We start from the raw sequence: 21449 nt of genomic DNA on the forward strand, positions 1-21449 counted from the left end.
TGAAATTTTCTCTTTTATTCAATCGTTCTTGAGGTTACAAATTTGAGCAGCGTAGTCATAGTGAGTTTTTCTATCACATCATACAGACACCATAGTGACACTCCACATTCATATCAGGTGCAAATAATAAAAAAAAACAGTGGAATATGTTGGTTTAATATTAATGATAACCACATCGAGCATTTCTATATAACTGAATCCTTATAATCACCTCTCTCTTTATATGCTTAATTATCTTAACATATCAACTCTACACATAAATATACATATGTTCCCTCTATTGTTATATGCTGCTGGTCAGCCCTTTGGTCATTTCTTGACTGGCTATAATCACAGAGCCCAACTGCTTTATGTTAAATTGTGCTTAAAAGGAATCTTGTGTCAGTATTATACACAATTACAATACAATTGTTGCCAGTCGCTTAGACCCAGATTGTCAAATCAAGGAGAAAATCTCCTGTTAGAGGCTCTTCATTCGAGATATAGTATTTGTTGTTCAGTATGATACTGCATCTGAATCAGAGAAACTAGCCCTTGCTGTTTCCTCCCTACATTGGAGCACATGATTAGACCTTCTTACCAAGAGTCGGTACAGTGTCTGGATGAATCAGGAGCTCCAGTGACGTGTTACGGCAAAGGAATATAGAGGCTTCTGAAAGCCTGGGTCGGGAAGCACTGCATGGAAGCCAGAAAAGAAACTGCAAAGGGTAGGGAGTTGTTAATCCCAACAAAAAAATAACATACTATAGATTTTTACATGGAAATGACATTACCATAGCACCATATTGAGTATAAAACATACATTATAATGTATGTTTTCTGATTTGTTTAAAATTGTATTTATGACACCAAGTATAAATATTGCAGTGAGGCTCTAATTTATCATTGAGTACACTTTTGCTTAGCCTAATTACCAACCTGAAAAAGATTTGTGAAGCTCTCACAAATTTCATGCAATATTATTCACACTTCTTAGAGACCACACAATTGCAGTCCCACATATTCCAATTAAAACCTTCTCTTGCTCATTGAAAGAAATAAAACAAAGCAGCGCAGGCATGAGGTTCCAAAATGAAGACAGGATCATGCTGTTTCCATCGTGCATTTTGAGTAGTGGCCAACAGCCTGACTTAGCCTCTATGTGAGGCAGACATTCTCTACACGTACATGTTTCATTAATGGGCTCCCCCTTAGCATAAGGAGCCTCCTTATGATTCCTAGAAGAGTGCAATTGAATTATGTGCAAATAAAAACCATACCTAATTCATCCAATTCCATAAAAAATAATGCAATAAAGTTTTGTAAACCTCTCTCCCTTGGTATTCAGTGGGAGGACTTGAGTCTTAGTGTAAGTGGCACTCTAGGAACTCTGGGTAACAAATGGCTTGATGGGAGATGCTGAGATCCCTGACATAGCTGTGAGCTGTGTTGAATTGCCTAAAAATAAATAAAAGTACATGTTTGCTGAATAGTTATACATGAGTCGAATGTCTCCGTTGACTGCCCATGAGCTGAACAGCTTGGGGTTGTAAACTTGTAAAAAGTGGACAGAGACAGATCTCTGAGACTATTGGACTATTGGATCCTTGAGCTTTAAACAGGTTGCTGGAGGAGAAGAGGCAGAACATGGGGGAGGAGAGAATTGCAGTACCCTAAACACTATTACTGCATATTCTCCCGCCCCCTGAATTTCATCTGCTGTATGTCACTTCTCCATGAGGGACAGCTGTATGATACGCTGAAGCTCTTCTTCCTCTTGTCTCTGCCGGAGCTCTGCCTCTTCCTGTTCGCGTGCTGATAGCTCCATTGCCAGTCGTAGCTGCTCATCATAGCTGCGTGGCGCCTTATTGGTTGGTGTGCTGCCAGAGCTGGACTCAGGGCTGGACTTGTGCTGAGGAGTTCTGATAGAGAAAGGTGACAGAGAGAAAGTGACTATGGAATCTGCAAACTCTGCCAAGAAGCACAAACAATAACAATAAATTCACTGCTATTTAGCATTAGGGGATAAACTGTTTTTTTTCTTGTTTGTTTAAATCAGATGCAGAAGTAAATTACTACACAGACATGAGAAGTGTATTAAATTGTTTTGATCAATCTGTACAATCTGTTCTTTTTAAAGAGCGATTTGTCATTTTAGCAGGCATTTTGCTGCATACAAAGTGAATTACAACAGCAGTAAAAACATCCTCACACCTTCACTTTCCCCCAAACTGATCACAGTCATTGTGTGTATCTTTTGAGTTTTCTTTTCAGGAAAAGAGTAGAGATGAACAGCTCTGTTCCATCAGTTGAATGACATATTATCACATTTAAATCTGCATGTTTGATACAAAGATCATATGCTTTAGGAACTTGTTTAGTGATGCCAGTGAGTGGTGAGAGTGGTACAGTTCAGCTAGGGAGTCAGACTGGGCTCAGTGGCTCAGGCTTTGTGCTACTGATTGGAAGGTCATGAGTTCACCTCCAAGCACTGAGAAACTGCTCAGTTCTTTCTTGTCTTTCTTGAAAGCAATCAGCCAGATCAGAATATGTAAAAGCCTTGGGTTTTATGGTTGGAATTTGGTTTGTTAGAAAGCGGTAACCCCAAATCCCTGCTTTAGGAGTGCCACCTCTGAGCTACGTATATTATTTGTTGGAAAAAGGCTGAGGGGTGGCTATGAAACAACAGAGATGAATAAATACTGACTGCGGACCTTTCCATGCGGCTGGGGTCACATGAGAGAGGATGAGTTCCTGGTTTACTGTTTGTCAGAGCCTCCCAAATTGTCACCTACAGAGAACATAGTTAGTTTGGAAAAATACACCAGTGTACATTTGTGTCTTAGTATGTTTACATATACAAAATAATCTGATGATAAAGTATCAGAATTTGCCAGTAATTCAGTTCATGTGTTTACAATTACTTGTGTAATCTGACAGCAAGTCAGTACACAAGTAAATTTGTAATAAATATGTGACATATAGTCACTGTAAACCTGAAGAAAGGAAGTTAGGTTAACAGTACTAATATCAAAATTATTGGGTTAAAAACCCTATCTCCTCCTCAACTGTCAATGATTGTGAGCTAATATGTCATAGTATGCTGTTTACATGTCCATCTGGAGACAGCCAGGCAGACAGACAGAAAGACATAAAGAATGTGTCTTACCTGATCATACTCAGAGCCAGCCTCTAATAGACTCTGCTGAATGGCGAACTGTAGTAGGTCATCCTCCTCCTCACGCATGCTCTCTCTCTGATTCCCTCCAAGGATGCTGTAACCTCGTGGTGCCTCAAACACAGATGCTGGAATTTCACCTCCATGGCATGAGTCTAAGGTACTCACACATACACACAGCATATCAGGCAGTGTTTCAGTGTTACTTCTGGGACTGTGGTGAATTAATTGAGTTAGAATAAAGGATTTTGATTGAAAGATGAAATAAACATCTGGTTCAGTTCAGTTCAAATTGCTGTAAAAGGTGTATTTGAATTGATTAAGACTCTGAATTGCTTGTTGATTTAGGAAACACTGGTTCTCACTAGTCGAGCTGGAGCTTGACATGCTGGATGAATCACTGCCGGGAGATGGTGTCTCTGTAATGGGGCTGTCCTTCTGTCCATCCACATCTGCCTCTGTTCGGCCTGGCCCTCCATCCTCACAGAAGTTCAGGTTTGCAAATGTGATGCGTGCATTCAGGATGTGATAGATTGGGATCTCTGAAGAGAGAGAAAATAAAGAAAATGTAAAATGGTATGCAAAAGAATTTTACATTAGCATCTAAAGTTACAGTTATATAGTTGTTAGAGCCTTCTTTAAATCAGGAAGAAAAGAAGTATTGGACCATCCTCGTCCTCCCCACCAGCAACAGACCCTCTGTTGAAACTACTGCTGCACAAACCGATGATTAGAAAAACAATGAAAATGCACAGTGACTACCCTCAAATTCCTATTTGGGAGCTTGGGACAGTCTCAACCCCAAATTCAGCAAATGACATCAAATCAACATGGCTGTTCACGGCATCAACGATGAACAAGACAGCAATACTCTGTGCATTACACTGTATATAATAGTAGTTGCTTAGATCAGTAAAGATACAGATATATATGTTTGTTAAAACTATAGCACTGGAACAAGCATGAAGTTCTGTGTTTTGAGAAGGGCGTTCATGTGTCATTTTCACTTTATCGCGCAAATGTTCCAACTAAAGACTGAGGTAAGGTGAATGATGAAAGTGGAAGTCTGAATGATGAAACTAGCCAGGTCCATTGCATAGTATTATTGTAAATTATTCTAGCAAATAGTTCTATATATAAAAAAAAGTTCTATGTAAGTGTATATTTTAAACATTCTCAGCATAACAAACAGCACCATTAATGTGTTTGTATAAGTTTTCTTTTCAAAATATAGCGAATACAGATAGCAAATACAGATTTAAATATAGAGTTCATTTGTTAGTGAAGGGGTTTTAAAAAGCTTTTATTCAAAAGTGATCAAACATAAAATCCCCAAAATATAAAAGGTTATCATATATTTCATGGTCATCTTGTCATTTTTAATGAAAGCTTTTGATACGGTCAAATGGCAAAGATTTACCTCAGATGAAAAAAAACTACAGTGAGCAGTGTGTGTTTATATACAGGTGATTAAGTGAGTGGTGTCCAAGTGCGTGTGATCGGCAAATGACTGAATGAGACGGTTTGTTTTTATAATCCTTGGCATCAATTTTTTTTAGCTGCGGTGAGTTCTGGGAGTTCTGGGATGCTGATTCTGCTGTTGCCATGTCTGATAACTCCACTATACCAGATACTGTAAGTACTCCCAATTAAGTGTGGGTGTGTCTATTATGAGTGATAGGAGAATATTTCACTATTTTATCCTGGAAAGATAAATATTAAAAAGATTATCTCTTTTTCTTACCTATCTTAATGGGAAAGCCTGGAGGAAGACGTAGGGTGATGAAGTCTCTGAGCTTAGCAAACAGGGCATTAGAGATGGCCATGAGATCTATAATGGGAGCCACCTGCTCAGCTAGGGACAGAGGATGAGACTCACACAGCCACAGCTTGGCTTTGAACCTGAGTGCACAGGACAAAGTTTAATAAGTCACTTCTATTTTCTTTTTCACTAAACTATTTTTAATACTAATTCCAATGTTGATTCATGCTAAAGCTAAACTCCACATGGCAGCAAAGATATCTGTGCAAAAGAAGATCTTGTTTCATAAATAAAAACAGAGATTTCCCTTTGAATAATTCCCTCTGACTTCTCGTTCCCTGAACACAGACACAGGATGATATGATCTCAAAAATCGTGTGTGAGAGTTGTGAGGTGTTTAAGCACCTTTGTGTTTTAGTGGTGAGATGGGAAGGCTGTCCAATATCTCTGTGGATGTGACTCGGATTTGGATTAAAGTATTCCTCAGCTGTCATGACTCTGCTGTTCATCACAGGGCATGACATCTGGGTCACCATTGTTTGCTGTGATGTGGAGACACATAAATCATACACAGACTTGGAAAGCAGTGTTAATACAAGGCAAGCACAGGGAATGGATATTCCCAGGCTCAGATAGTGTTATTCATACAAGACAAATAGTGAAGGTGAATATTCACAGAGTATATAAAAAACAAATCATACATAGACATGGAAATCATTATTAAAACAAGTCAAACACAGACAGTGAATATTCCTAGGTTAGGAAATGTTAACACAACATTTCACAGAGTCATTAATACCAAACAAACACAATGAGTGAATGTTTCCTATATCCTGTGGCTTGAGACTGATAAGGAGAATCATAATTACCAACTAACTCAGTATTATCAGTAATGCAGGAAAGTGCACTCACCCCATTGTTAGTTCCCATATGCTGCTCTGCAACGCCCAGGAAGGATTGCAGTGGTGTTTTACTGCCTACAAGACAAGCAGTGCATAATTAAAACAAAAAACTCACTCTGGGCCTCACATAGAATTCCAATAATGAAAGTCTCTATTTTCAATTCTTTATGAATACTTTTGGGTTTGACTTTGTGCTGTTCAGTGAGGTGGTCGGTCCGTGTTCGAGTGATCAGCTCTACATTGGATGCACAGTAGACCTGAAACATAGAGAAAGCTGTTAGTGATGTCTGCACATATACATATACAGGCAAATTCATTTCCTCTGGGATCAAATATATTGATTCGTTGGACATTTCTCAATGAAACTGACTCCAGTTCCTCAAGCTATAAAATACCACTATGTAGGAAAGAGGATATGTGTTCGGTGTGAGTAGGCAGAAAAGGATTACCTTGGATTCATAGCCATTCACCACCTCTGTTTTCTCACTTCGCCAGCCGAGAATGCCTGTCTTGTTCCTGCAATCAGAGGTGCGGATGTTTTAACACTGAGCACCAGAAGACAGAGAAGAGTTTTTCATGCTTCCCACAGCTAAAATTGTACAAAACAACAACAACAACAACAACAACAAAATAAGAATGTGTAAAGTGACAAAGCAAAGTGTCTTCATGTCTGTATGCAAATCTAATAATCTTTGTGACCACATGATTAAGGAAATGAAATCCCAGAGAACACTGGAACTACAACACTCCAGAAAATAAATGGCATCATCGAGAAGAAGTATTATCTAGAAACAATGAATCAAAATCTTTCTGATGTTAGCCAGAAAGTTAACCCTTGGTTGTAACCGGGTCTTCCGGGGGACAATGATTATAAGCACACTTTTAGTGTAACAAAATAAATGACAACAAAGTGGCCTTTACAAAGCCCTTACATACCCCATTGAAGTGTCTATTACAAAGCCCTGACTTATGAATCCTCTAGAAATTGTATGGCCTGAACTGAACGATTATCTGATAATGTAGGATTACAAACCTTTCATATACATTTTAGGAAGAAGAAGAAGAAGAAGAAGAAGAAGAAGAAGAAGAAGAAGAAGAAGAATTTCCACCAGATTATTATGAGAAGGCTAGTTCCAAGTGTTTGCTTGAAATTTAAGCAATTAAAAGGAAATGCCCCCAAACACTTTCAAAGCCAACCGACTAAAATCTGAAATAGTAAATAAAATGTCTCTTACCTATTTTTTATGACTTCTTATGGGTATATAATGTAGATTCCCTAAGTGACTTAACACAGGGATTGTATGGCAACATGGTCCATGTGAGAAGTTATTTGAGTTTGAATGTCTTTGGCTAAGGGATTTGTAAACCTTTGGCATCCACTGAATATACAGTGTAAATATAACATAAATTTATTTTTTTTTGCACGGTGGCTTAGTGGCTTAGTGGTTAGCATGTTCGCCTCACACCTCCAGGGTTGGGGGTTTGATTCCCTCCTCCGCCTTGTGTGTGTGGAGTTTGCATTTTCTCCCCGTGCCTCTGGGGTTTCCTCCGGGTACTCCGGTTTCCTCCCCCGGTCCAAAGACATGCATGGTAGGTTGATTGGCATCTCTGGAAATTGTCTGTAGTCTGTGAGTGTGTGAGTGAATGATAGTGTGAGTGAGTGTGTGTGCCCTGCGATGGGTTGGCACTCCATCCAGGGTGTATCCTGCCTTGATGCCCAATGACGCCTGACATAGGCACAGGCTCCCCGTGACCCGAGGTAGTTCGGATAAGTGGTAGAAAATGAATGAATTTTGTTCATGCAGGTTACAAAGTATAGATGTGAAGTGTGTTTTGTGTTAATAATGGTTAGCGTTATTCCTAATTCACCTTTCAAAAGCGATGTTTCTGGTGTCTAGCTGTGTTGTGACCACTGGAGCAGAGAGCCGAGCAGCCACCTGCTCATCACTGGGCTGCAGAACACCCAACAGACTGAGAGCAGTACTTTGAGGACGAGAGGAAGGAGAGGACGAGAGACATGGGAGTGTCTCACAGAACACTACCTGTCTGTCATGGTCCACCTCCATCACCATGGCACTGGAATCTGAATTATATATAGAAAGTATAGTTGAAAAAAATAAATAAGAAGAAACCACAGTCAAAGTCGAAAGGAATAAATAAGGGACTGCAGGAAAACCTAATCTTTCATATTGGATATATGGGCACAATATATGTGTAGGTGAGACTATCCTACAGATAAAATGGGAGGACAGAGACGCAAAAAAAGGCTCCCTGTCACCTTGTCCTTTGAAGATAAAGCTGCGGTTGCCTCGCTGCCAAGTCATCTGCTCAAACCCCATGAGTGTTGTGTCTACTCGAAGGCACTGGCCACTTTTCCACACTCGATATGTGTCGCTCGGGCAGATTCGGGACACCAAGGGCACTAAAACCAAGACAGATGTGGAACCAGTGTATAAACATTATATTCAATCAGTAATTAATTATCCTAAATTTCTAGATATAAAATATAACTCAGCTTGTGAGCCTCTTACAAATATATGTATATAGACTAAACTGGAAGGACCACCCAAAACAAACCTAATATCTACACTAATAAAAATGAACATAAAATCAGTTGCATCAAGCTTTGCCATAACAGATTCTGGTAAAAGAGTCATCACGTTTTACTATAGTTAATACAACATGATAGGGCCTATTGTAGAGCACTCCATGCTGCTCCATTTCCTTCAGGGTGGTAACGCAATGGATTAGTGGCTCCATGGGTTGGATGTCCCAAACACACTGTTGATTATTGTCAAGCCATGGACTGGACAGTATCTCCAGAAAGTATTCACTATGTCCTCAGAATTAGCTTGCACAAGTCAATAATTTGTGCAGCATTGTACTTTGCAGCAATAACAGCTTTGAATTTTCTCATAAGTTTCTAGAAGCTTTGCACATTTTGATCTGGGCATTTTCTCCTATTTCTCAACAAGGATTTTTTTTAAATTCTCCTAAATTAAATGGAGCTTGTAGGTGGACAGCAATTTTCAGGTTAATTCAATCACAAAACTTCTTTTGTTTAAAAAGCCCTGTGCTTTGAGTCATTGTGCTGCTGAGACAGGAATTCTTGCTTTGTGACACAGATTTCTGGCTGAATGGACCAGGTTTTCCCCAGAATTCTCACTTCCCATGCTGAAAAGGAACCATGCAGCATAAAGTTATCATAATGATAGATATAGTATTACCTGTTGGGCTGAATTTGTCCTGTGTCAAACATGTCACAATGCTTTTAGACCAAATTACTCAACATCTTTTTCCAAAAGCTCTCAGAATTTGTCACATGCTTTCTGGTAAACTGGTATCTTTCTGGTATCTTTGTGTGCGTCCTCTTATAGGGGTCAGATCTGTAAAAAAGCTGATGATATTGTTGATGTCTAATAGGATCTCCTATTTCAGCCAGTGAGCTCTGTGACATTCAGGGCTGTAGCTGGGCCTCTTGGACATTTCTTTGCCAGCTGTCCTTGCCTGACGCTCAGTCTGAAATGACGGTCTGATCTGGGAAGCGTCTTAGTTGTGCCAAACCTTTTTTATTTGATTAAAGATTTGCTGATCTTTTTTAATTAAATAAATTAAAATATGAGTCCTAATTTATTCTGTTAAAACAAAAGGGGTGAAAACTTTTCAGTTAAGCAGCTATTTATTTTTAAGCAATTAGAAGGTCATCTAAATAATTAATTCAATTTCATTTCTGTAAAGATTCACTATAAAAGAAGCCGAATAAAATTCTATTATATTTCAATCTGAGCAAAATTTTTTCACTGTCTTAATAAGTTTATAATACAAAAACAAACAAATAAACAAATAAGTTCACATTGTAAAGTTACTGGCAAATTGCACAGAACATAATTAATTTTAAGAACAGCTGTCATTGCAGTCAAAACTACTATTACAGAAGAATTTACAGAAGATGAATCAGTAATATTTATGACCATTAATTGATTACTATTTAACAGACTCTGGTTCTGAGTAAGCCATTCAGAATAACCCATTTTCAATTCTGACTAAATAAGGTACAAGGGTAATATTATAGAGCTGTTTGTTACGTTTTTTTTTTTTTGTTTTTTTTTAAGGGGCCTTGGCAACAATCAGTAGGCAATGCATGGCTATTAACTTGATTGTTTTAATAGATTTAAACACCATTAATTCTAGCTTTTTAGCTGTGCAGAATAAAGTGCATGCATAGTTGTAGGCTAGTCCCACACTAAAGAAAAAACATACCTTTAAATAGACTTTATCTATACTAGATTATTGACATTATTGACTTTTGTTTAAATTTGTTTAAATGCACTAAATTCCAACCTCTGAAACACTGTTAATGACAGTATTAGTGGTTACTTACTTTAGTGTTGTGTCTGTCTCTTTCATTTTGTACTAATTTTATCTGACTGCCCACCTCGTATTGCTTCACAAATAGTAAAAAAAAAAGAAAGAAACATATTTTATTCTAATTTATTCTACAAATTTCCCCATGATATCATCACCTGCTTTGCACTGCTTTTGTTCCTGTCCTGTCTTCATGGAATATCACAGGTATTCACAGATGAAAAAATGCTTCTCAGTGAGAATAAACCAAATTAAGACCTGCATTCAACACTGTAAACCATAACACCTATCATCAAGCTCTTTCTATCAACATTACCAATGCCACTCTTGCCACAGGAATGACAAATCATTCAGTGACATTGTAATGCAAGCTGTACGTCCACAGGTCTTTTGCTAACATTTCTATTTAAGTTAGTTATGTTTATAAAATGCTTATACTATTATTAATATCACCTTTGCTATTTAACACTGGACTTTCACATGCACTTCTTCATAACATGATCAAAACACTGTGCCAGGCTGATAATGCTCAAAAGGCTGATAAAGAACAGGCTGATAAAGAACAAAGCGTGTAAACATCCAACAAGCCTTAAATTTTTACCAAATTGGGCTTCTGTTAAAAAAAAAAACCAAGGCCCAGAAATAACTCCAGACACATAATTAAAGAGAATAAATGAAGGGAAGAAAGCTGGGTTTATTAACACTGTTCTGGTGTATTTCAAACTCATTGGAAATATCACCAGAACACAAGCAAAGCAACTTATTAAATTGAATAAATAAACTTATTAAAGTTTGTGGACACCTTGACACAGGTACGTAATTTCATCAATTGCAATGCTGGAAATGAAGTTCAAGAGAAAACTTTTTACTGATATTAAGATTCAACTGATTTAATCAAGAAATAAACAATGCAATCTTTGTCGAACTAGAACAAGCCTCTCTAAACAGAGGAGGAGATCTGTAATACCACCTATAACCTGCCATGTTTAACTTGGTGATTTCATGGACTACCTCAATACTCCTGTTTTCAGATAGACAGAAATAGAGACAGTGAGAGTGAGAGACACAGAAAGTGACAGAGAGGCAGGTGGCACAAAGCCCAGAAAGCCTGTCTCCGCTTCAAAAAGTCTTTAAATAAGGATCTTTACTAACACTCTCAGACTCACAACTACCTTCTAAAAGAGAATCAGTCTAACTGTATAAACCTTCAACATGATCATAGTTGGTCCGAGCTAATACTCTACAGTATGTAGCAGCAATGTCATTTACTGGTATTTGTATGGTAGGGCCACAACATGCAACAAATTGACTGTAAAATTCTGGGTAAAACTATTTCTCTCATTTTTTATACTACAAAGAATGTTATTATGTCCGACAATGTTCTATTTACCCCCACAAGCTGCTCAACTGCTCATTATATCAGCCATTGATCATCTGACAGTGTTATCGGTGTGACAGCGTTTGCATAATCAAATAAATAGTTCTGAAAATGCAGGCTCTCGTGAAGTAAATTTTCCTTTTGCAGCTACGTCAATCATATATGAAGGTATGGCATATTTAAAGTCTGGTTATCCCAAAGTTTTAGAGGGAAAATATCCCATTTAAAGATTTTTACTTGTACATTTGTAACCTATTTAGACAAAATCATTACTGTCTTGTAAATGTAAAGATTACATTTACTATGTGAAATGAGTTCATATGTGTTCTTAGGTAAATGTGTTCTTTTACCTTAGGTAAAAGTTATTTGTGGCATTCAAAGAGGATTTTCCTGTTCTTACTGTGTAATTCTTAAGGATGATATGATGAAACATTGGTCATCAGAAAATCTTGTATTTGTATAATAACAATGAAATTTGGTTAGCTTTGTTTCTACTGAATAAGAAACAATTCAAATATTTCTAGCTACATGATATCATGATTATGCTGTTAGTGTTGTGTTATTTGGACTAAACTGTTATACATACCCCAGCTTGTAAACTCCCATTTCATCTCCACATAAAAGTCTTGTGCCTGAGAGAGAGAGAGAGAGAGAGAGAGAGAGAGAGAGAGAGAGAGAGAGAGAGAGAGAGTGAGTGAGTGAGTGAGTGAGAGAGAGAGAGAGAGAGAGAGAGAGAGAGAGAGAGTGAGTGAGTGAGTGAGTGAGTGAGTGAGTGAGTGAGTGAGTGAGTGAGAGATGAGAAGCAGAAAAAGGTGGAGTGGAGAAGAGCAAAGATTAATGTAGCATCTGTAGTCTTACTCCTCAACAGGATCTTGAGACTGATAATACACTTTGTCCCTCACCTAGTGAACCAGTACAAGGACGTATTTATTGATAGGGGCTCGAAAAACCTGCTTTAAATTGCTCTGTATTTTAGGGCATTTGCCAAATGCAATGAATGTAAATGTAGTCTCTATGGGTTTCAGAGTGGCCAAGAGTGGAGGTGTAAGAGAAAGCCGAGTATAAAACAGGACGGTGGAGATTAATTTCTTGTGCTATGTGGTAGTTTCAGAAAAAAATAGTGGCTTTCAATTTCACAGTTTACAGAAGGAGAAAGACAGGATATCTGCCATATAAAGAAGAGTAAGACTTATTAAAGATTAGATTGTGAGACAGAAATCAAACCAGTCCTGTTTGATATATATTATATGCACATGTACAATACGTCATAATGTTTTTGTGTTCATTTCTCTCCCTGTATCACTTCTTCACATATCCATTTTAGTGTGTTTGAAAATTAGCGTTTTGCTTTCTTGTAAGCTACAATAACTGTTTTTCCTAAACAGATTTGTTGTAAACAGCCTCTTTGAATTCAGTGGTATTTTGTAACCTGTAACGTATTTCTTTTTTAAGCCCCAAAAAGCATAAGAAAAAGAGAATTAAAAAACGTTATCACATTTTTTTTTCATTGTTGACAACTGTAATAAAGATATAAAAAAAGCTAGATGCAGGTTACTTGTAAAAAAAAAAAAAAAACAGACTAAAGTGATGATACATACAGTGAATTACAACTTATAAAATAGCACTTGATCCAACACATTTTACATGATGAAATAAACGTATACAGTGATTAATAGCTTCAAGTGTAAAGCAAATTACTTATCTACTGTTTGAAGTTGCAGACAGTATCTGAACAGGCCACATTTAATGTACCAGCAATTGTTTAACTTAATTTAATGGTTTAATTTAATTTAAGTGTTTTAATTGTTAAGAAAATGTGCTTATAGTTTCAAGGTCAAGATGACCAAGCATTTATCTGATTGCTAACAGCTAGCTTAGTTTATGATTTTATCATTATAAAATTCTATCTTTAAGATAAACAGTGTCTCCATTTATAATGCTGTGTACTCTGTTCTCATGTGATGATGTATTGTGGTTACAAAACACTGTCAGACACTGGCTTTAGCTGATACCATGCAAGAAAAAATAAGTTCAAAGCCAGAATTGCATATAACAGAGATGCCTCTGCAGGTCTGAATTGCTTTTTGTGCAATTTTATTTTCAAATTTCAGTATTCACACAAACTACAGATGCAGAGGATTCATATTAAACTCCTTACTGATTTTAGGTGAGGCGGACAATTTTTTGGCTGCTTTTCACATGTTCACAGTCTATGATTTATGTGCATTCTGAAGTGCTAAAGTTTCATCTTTCTTTAAGATTATTTATAGCTTGAATGAGGGAAGCAGTGGGGATGGGATGATACCAGATGTAAAACTGGTAGGTTACCTACATTTCATAATCATTAACTCCTATTTCACAATTCATACACATCTGTTCTCTGTTGAGCTGTGTTCTGGCTTTAGATGTGCTATTAAAAGCTGACCTGCTGCAGTCTTTCTAGTAGTCTGGGGATCCCTGCCAGTCTCTTAATGGTTCGCTGGTAGTCTCTGTGACACAAGACCAGCCGCACCAGCTCAGCATCACGCACGCTGATGGCCTCCTGCAAAACTGTGTTGGAGAGATAGAAAGAGAAAGAGAGAGAGAGAGAGAGAGAGAGAGAGAGAGAGAGAGAGAGAGAGAGAGAGAGAGAGAGAGAGAGAGAGATGCAAATGCAAAGCTTCAGTATTTAAATACATGTGAGATACCACATTGTTCTACTTCTTCTTCTTCTTCTTATTATTATTATTATTATTATTATTATTATTATTATTATTATTATTATTATTATTATTATTATACCATTTATGAATATGGAAGAGAGGGGAAATAACAAGAAACAAATACTTATAAAGTAAATGTTCTTTTCTAGTCTGTCTTTCCAACTACTGTATCTTGCTTACTGTACATTCTCATGATGTACCACCCATAAATAGTCACTTAAATAATGTTCTAAAATTGAATTCTTAGTATTTGTAAGCAAACAAACAAACAGTGTTTGTAATGTTGCTGTACTACCTGTCCAGCCATTGCTGTTCTCTTTGCTGACATCAGCGCCATAGTGCAACAGCACTCGTGCACACTCCAGGTGGCGTAGGGTTACAGCAAGATGCAGAGGAGTGCGACCCCTTGGGTCTAGCACATCCAAGTCCTCCTAAAAAAACAGAAGGGTTATTCAGAGATGCAGAACGAAAAACAATGTCTCACTTTCTTCTTAGGCACTCTGCACAGCTGGGAAACCACAAGAGATGGTTGAAGTGAGACAATGTGATGATGATAGAAGTGACAAGTGAAAATGAATCACACTTGAAGCTGTAACCATGAGAAAGCTCAGAACATTCAGAAGAAATTCTACAACAGTTCAAAAGTAAACCTGTGGTTTTCTGGCCTGTGACTGCTACTGTGGCTAGGATTGAGTTGACATTATATTTTATGTGGAGAATAAATCACAGAGCTTATCAGTGAAAATGCTGTTATTTATGCATGTAGTATATCCTGGTTGATCGCATTTGATGAGCTGGCATTCTGCCTGGGATTATGTAAACACACATTAATCCTTTTGTCAGGAATAAAGGTTGTAAGTGCAGTTAAAGGCAGGACAGGGCTGGCGTGACAATGAGGATATGCAGATTTTTGCTGTGAACAGTTTATTTCAAGCAAGCTTACAGTAAATGAGTCACATAATGGGGGTTTTATGCACATGCCTCAGACAGGCACATTATAATGGAAACATATTACTGCCTGAGGGCTTGTTGTCTGCTGGGAGAGCTGTTCTATTACCTTACAGTTGCACCAGCAGCCTAAGTGCTGCATTACACTGTGTGTGTGTGTGTGTGTGTGTGTGTGTGTGTGTGTGTGTGTGTGTGTGTGTGTGTGTGTGTGTGTGTGTGTGTGTGTGTGTGTGTGTGTGTGTGTTTGTCTGTGTGTGTCTGTGTGTCTGTGTGTCTGTGTGTGTGTGTGTGTGTGTGTGTGTGTGTGTGTGTGTGTGTGTGTGTGTGTTGTTTCTTTTTTAGAGTGTCTCTGTCTCACAAATGTTTATATGACTGTCTGCTTGTAGAGCCACTGTGTATGTATCCCTGTATGCGAGTCTGCTTTCTGTCATCTCTTAACTCATGTTTTGTGGCTTCTATGTTTTAACAGAATACACACCATGTTTATGTGTGAGTGTGTGCCGTAGGTACAATCCATCTGTAATGTTGTTTTGCATAGGAAACCTACTCCCATGTGATGCATGCATGCTCCCTAAGCCCCATTCCCTGCTCTGCAATTATACAGCTCCCTCGTTAACACCAGCAGTGTGTTCATGAGCAACAACTGTGGCCTGAGTGGCTCCCCAAGGAGACTAAAAAACACTAGCTACTTCACAATGGAAAAGAGAGGACAGGAAGGGTGGGGACACAGAGGGAGTGGAGGGGCATTGCTATGGTAACAGAGGGAGCAGAGGAAGGAGTACGGCGCGATGGGATAGTGTGATGGAAGTAAGCAGAGTGAGACCTAGGGAGGGAGAGAGGGAATGAGAGGGAGCATGGTTGGTGGTTTTAAAGTAAATGATGTCTTTTCTGTCTTTCCGGTGGGAAGCCCAGCACAGCTCAGCCCCAAGGCTAATACAGAAGTGGAGAGGAGAGGAGTGGAGGCAAGATGACAGTGAACACTCAAGGGAGAGTGAGAAAGGAGCAGTGTGTGGGAGATATGTATGAAATTCCTTCTTATGATGGGGTTCAGGGTGATATGAGACATGAAGACAAGAAGAAAGAGTCAGCTCAATTGTCACTGGTTTCTCATTGACCTGCTCTTTGCCATTTCTCCTCCCAGTTCACTGCACACGCACATTTCTGTTCGCCCACCTACTCCACACAAACTGACCTATTGTTGAATCTTGCCTGTGGCCTTGCCTGTGACTCACTAGGCAGTGACAAAAATTACTTTTCTCACCAAAGCAAATGGATCTAGACCATGTGCAACATCTGTAATCATTAATTAAAATTCCACCTTCAATCTGTAGTTAATAACATTTACGTGATTTGCTTCTTCTTTTCGCTTTTATAGGTTATGGGTTTGTCTTTTTTGTATCTTGGATCTGTTTCTGCTTTCATAATTGCTGTATTAATCTGCTTTCTAAAAAGCAGATCGAAACGTTGTTTAAAAAAATATTAACACCACTTCTGCGATGTCATATACACACTATGATGATAGTAGTGCTGCAAACACTAGAACATTTTGCTGTTCACACACAAACTCTTCTGTGACGTAGAACATAGAGAGAGCTATACAGAAATGGTAGTTAGGGCTATAGCATATTATGTCTTGTAGGGTTTTCCCTCTCATATTTGTTCCTGCACTCCTCCATCCCAAAATTTATCTTTCATTTTCTCTCCCGGTTGGAAGCTGCATTATTGATAGCCATCTCTACCGAAGCATCTGCTCCTGCGTTCTCAGGGCCTTGGATAATGTTTTCTGGCAGCTACTTAAACCAACATAAATCTTTTATTGGGAGCCCAATCTGTGTATGTGGAATGTAGGCAGAGGTACAGGGGCGTGTGTGTGTGTATGTACAGACGTCTGCGGTTGGGTGTCCGCGGGGGAACAAGATGCAAGATGCAGTGCGTGGTGAAATAACCTAGTTATGAAACATCCTCTGTGTGGGCAAAACATATGAAGGTGTTTACAGATGCCACCAATCAGTAAAACCTTATTACAAATGAACACAAACAGTACAGTTTGATGGTTCTTTTAGCAATTATAGCCTTATTAGAGGCACCTAACACAAGCAAGAAGTACAAGATATCTGACAAACAGCATAGAGGATGTGGAGATACTGTAAGGGAGCTTTTGAGGAAAATGGTCTTGATTACTTCAAATTTCAGCTGACAGTGTCAGTGACTCAGGCACTCTGGATGAGGGGAGGAGAGGGAGACAGAGAGAGAGAGAGAGAGAGAGAGAGAGAGAGAGAGAGAGAGAGAGAGAGAGAGAGAGAGAGAGAGAGAGAGAGAGAGAGAGAGAGAGAATGGGGTCTCCTTTTTCTTGAATGCTCACTGTGTGGCTGGTCTGATGCACAGCAAGCTGACACACATCACTTGTTCTGACAGAGCCATTACTGAGGAACCAGGCTGAGGAAACACATTTGCAGTATAGAAGGAAAAAGAGAAAGAAAATGTGTGCAGAAGCTAATAACTTCCTTATAAAATGTCACAGCCATTAGATTCTCAGCCATCGTACTGCTGGAACAAATATTCATTAACGAAACTGAATCACAGCATATCCTTTTATGGGCTGGGGTGGCTGGGGTGGCTGGAGTGGCTGGAGTGGCTGGGGTGGGTGCTTTATGAGCTTTGAAATATTTATAGCAAAAGCAGTCATACTTTCTCTTTGGTAGAAGAGTAGTAAAAGAATGAATGCGCAGTCAGCATTTGGCTTTTTTTTAGCATGACCTTATATAGGAACAATAACTTCTTATTACACCTAAACATATGATCTGCATTTATGTCTAAGAAGAACACTACAACTAAGGATTTTCCATTCAGAAAGGGCTCTAAATGGAAACACTTTGAAAGTGTAACTGTTAAAAGATTCCTCAAAGTTTTTGTGGTCATGGTACTCTGAGAGCAATACTTCATGAGACAAGGATTTTTAAGCTTTCACAGTCTCACAATCAAAAGGAATAAGAAAGGCCAATCTTTCGTCTGTCAACTGCACACATCATGCATGAGCTAGGTGTTGTTTTGCATATTCAAATTACAATTGGGGAACTGTTTTATTAATAACATGGTGAATTACATGATTTATAATGTTGAAATACCCATAAGGATGTAGATACCTGTCAGACATCTGTTGTTTTTTCCAGACAACCATGAGAAATTATTTCCATAAACCGTAATGAATTCAGATATGATCCTCAAAGTACCTTCCATTTGCTCATTTTCATTTCAGCATCCAACACAATCACAACATACTGTGGTCTCATCTGTGCAGACATCTGTTCAATCTTTTATCCCTCTCAATTGTCGTCCCATCTCATGCTGCCCCGTCTGTTAAAAGCCTTTCGATAAGTTAACTACATCTCAGGCTACTCCCACCCAAGCATCATCTTCATCCCTAGTGACAACATTCTGCAATTAGTGTTGAGTTTCATGGTCTAGGAGACATGCTGGAGAGATTGATGCCTGAGAGAAAGAGAATAACAGAAGAAAACAGAAACGGATAGAAATATAAGTCTTCCGTCCTGTTAGGACGACACGTGAGCAAGGATTTTTGCTGCCAGTGCAAATATTTAAGCAGTGGCTGTCTTAACCTAAAATGGATCCTATATGTGATATAGCCATTTCTCTCATTTAGATGCACATTTCTGTCTTTTTTTTTTTTTTTAATAATTGGAGCTGTGTTGTAGGCAATATTATATAATCCACCTCTCTGTTGTGCAGCTCCCATCACTTTATTTCCCTTAACCCATTCTCAATTTCCTTCATCTCCTCCAAGCCGATGATTGAGCCAAACCTATTCTCAGGCTGTGATACTTTTTTATGGTCAAAGCAAACTGGAAAATAAGCTCATCAGCTATCTCACTGACTTTCCTAACCTACTCTCCAATTCCTTTGGTAGCTCGAATTTTTCTGACCCGTCTGTTCTGACACCCAACACCAGAAGCAGGCTGGCGCAGCACTTTTGTCATTGTCATGGCTGTGTGCCCTGTCTTTCCAAACTCGATCATGGAAGTACTGACCTCCCATCTCACCACTAACATATCCATGAGCTTATACCCCATCCCATGCTCATTGTCACTCTGAACCATGAACCTGCACTCTACAACCAGATTATGCTGTCACCAGTAAATCAGATAAAATCAGTAAAATCAGTAAATCAGGGCTGCTTCATATGATGGCATTAATCCGTATGATTAGCTTTTGTTTTAAAACTAAGGGCCAAGGATGTAAAGCAGCATATATATGCAATGAAGCATTCCAGAGCTCTCGATTTGTGTGTTAGACCTAGAAAACTTATCTCACTGATCTAGAATGCTGTTTTAGAGGTCGTGCTCATTAATGCATATTGTGCACTACAGTGTTCACCCATAGGACACATTACAGCATGTGATATGATAAATGTCATCAAACATTAAAGCAGATAAATATCTACCATTATCCTCTGCATCTGACCATATAATAAAGCTTAAAAATCTAAACAGAACGCATTTCTATGCTATAACCTGCTTTTATATCTACTTAAAGCAGCAATTTCATATAAATGATGCATCAGTGCGTTGATTTCATTGATATTTAATATTGGTAAATAACAGTTTTTTTTCTAACAACACACTTTGGAATGAAATCTGTTTGCGATTGTATGGAAAATGGAGAAGCATCATTCAAGCAGCCATTGTGCCTCCGCTGGTGTTAAGCACACCCTCTCATTTACACCATTTTACCAGTGCGCTTTAAAGGAGGACACTTGCCGAAAAACCCCGCAGTAGAAACACCTTTCTCCACAGCAAGTGGGAACAGGGAGGAGTTTTTTCCTCTTGGCATTTGATCTATGTTTAAGACGTTAAACATTGTATAATGAACAAGTTAGCGTCTGAGAAATAAATGAGTGGGAACGGCACTGTATACATATACTTATAAGCGCTTCAAGGTGCAACCAGGTGGAACAGTCTATAGTGCGCGCCTTGGGGTTAAACCTCTATGCACACAACACTCACTACCTAATTTTCACAAAATAATACGAGTGAGTTTTATCCAAGGAATAATATATCCCGTACGGTGCTGCTTTTCATTCCAATGCCATGCAATGTCTTTTCTGCATTCAGACATGGCCCACTATTCACATCCCCAAAAAATCCACAGGCATGCTACAATACTGAAACAGGATCTTCATTGTGTCACAATAATAACGACATCATGACATTTAGCTTACTATTTATTGCGGATTTGGACGCAGCCCCAGAGCCCCTAAACCTCTCTCTCACCTGCTCGCTCGCCGAAAGCTCCTTTTCCAACTGCCGGTATTTGTTGTGCCAAACGAGATAATGGAGGCGGTATCGGCTCTTCTCAGGAGTTTGCTTGGCTGAAATCATCCTCTGAACATACTTCCTTACCTTCCTCTTCCCTTCTTTCTTTTTCCCCCTTATTTTAGCCTATTTAGTCAATAATAAACGGGGCGCGTACTGATTGAACGCTACGACTCCGGATGAGGGAATTTCTCTCCTCTGGTGCACATCCAGCATCCCTCCTTCATAGTAAATGTCCGATAGCTAAGACGGTTTAGGCTTTCTTTAGATACAGTAAGTGTTATCTGCACGGTCTCCCTCCCCCGTCTCTCGCTCGGGCGTTCACGCTTCCAGTCTGTCACTTCTCTCTAAAAATCGACGCCTATCAGCGAGAGCTCTCAGTTGCTCCCCTTTCGGTGATCACGCGCTACACGGTGATGCTGTTTACTGCGCACTTAACGCGAGGTTGCGCATCTAAATATGTCATCAAGATACGCCGTTCTTCACGTCTAAAGCATTAGCCTTTACGACATTTAAATTGTAATTAAATGTGTTGTTTTAAAGGAATATTTATAATTTTTTTGATGGATTGCATTGCTTAACGTGTTTAAAAAAGACGTAAAAGTATTTCTATCAGGGTTGCCAGGTCTCTTAAAAAGCAGTAAATGGCCAATTATAAGCCTTTCAAATGAAAAACACAACCTAAATATAATTGTATTCTCTGTGAACCTTACAAAAGTTCCCTCATTGAGTTGATGAAAATTTCATGAATTACTGGTGCTAATGGATCGAAGACAAGTTAATTAGAAGCAGAGATCACACCAGTAATGGGTAATCTCAAACATTTACTGATAAGTCAAGTAGTAATCTAAAAAATCTGGGAAAAAATAAACCAGACAACTTTATGAGCTCAAACCAGATATCAA

General features: G+C 38.7%; 1 protein-coding gene across 1 annotated transcript; it reads right to left on the reverse strand.

Moving 5' to 3' along the window:
* Positions 1-20958, reverse strand: ankrd13b (ankyrin repeat domain 13B). The gene is made up of 15 exons (XM_027145071.2): positions 20503-20958; positions 14562-14697; positions 13990-14114; positions 12151-12196; positions 8100-8243; positions 7691-7904; positions 6271-6337; positions 5997-6078; positions 5832-5896; positions 5325-5461; positions 4902-5059; positions 3523-3699; positions 3149-3312; positions 2694-2770; positions 1-1901 (listed from the first exon to the last, which is right to left on the reverse strand). Exons 1-15 carry the CDS (start codon positions 20608-20610, stop codon positions 1706-1708), a joined length of 1896 nt encoding a protein of 631 aa, XP_027000872.1. The 5' UTR covers positions 20611-20958; the 3' UTR covers positions 1-1705.
* Positions 20959-21449: the final 491 nt, after the last annotated feature.

Source organism: Tachysurus fulvidraco, chromosome 11 (assembly GCF_022655615.1).
Source record: "Tachysurus fulvidraco isolate hzauxx_2018 chromosome 11, HZAU_PFXX_2.0, whole genome shotgun sequence".
NCBI classification, from domain to species: Eukaryota; Metazoa; Chordata; class Actinopteri; order Siluriformes; family Bagridae; genus Tachysurus; species Tachysurus fulvidraco.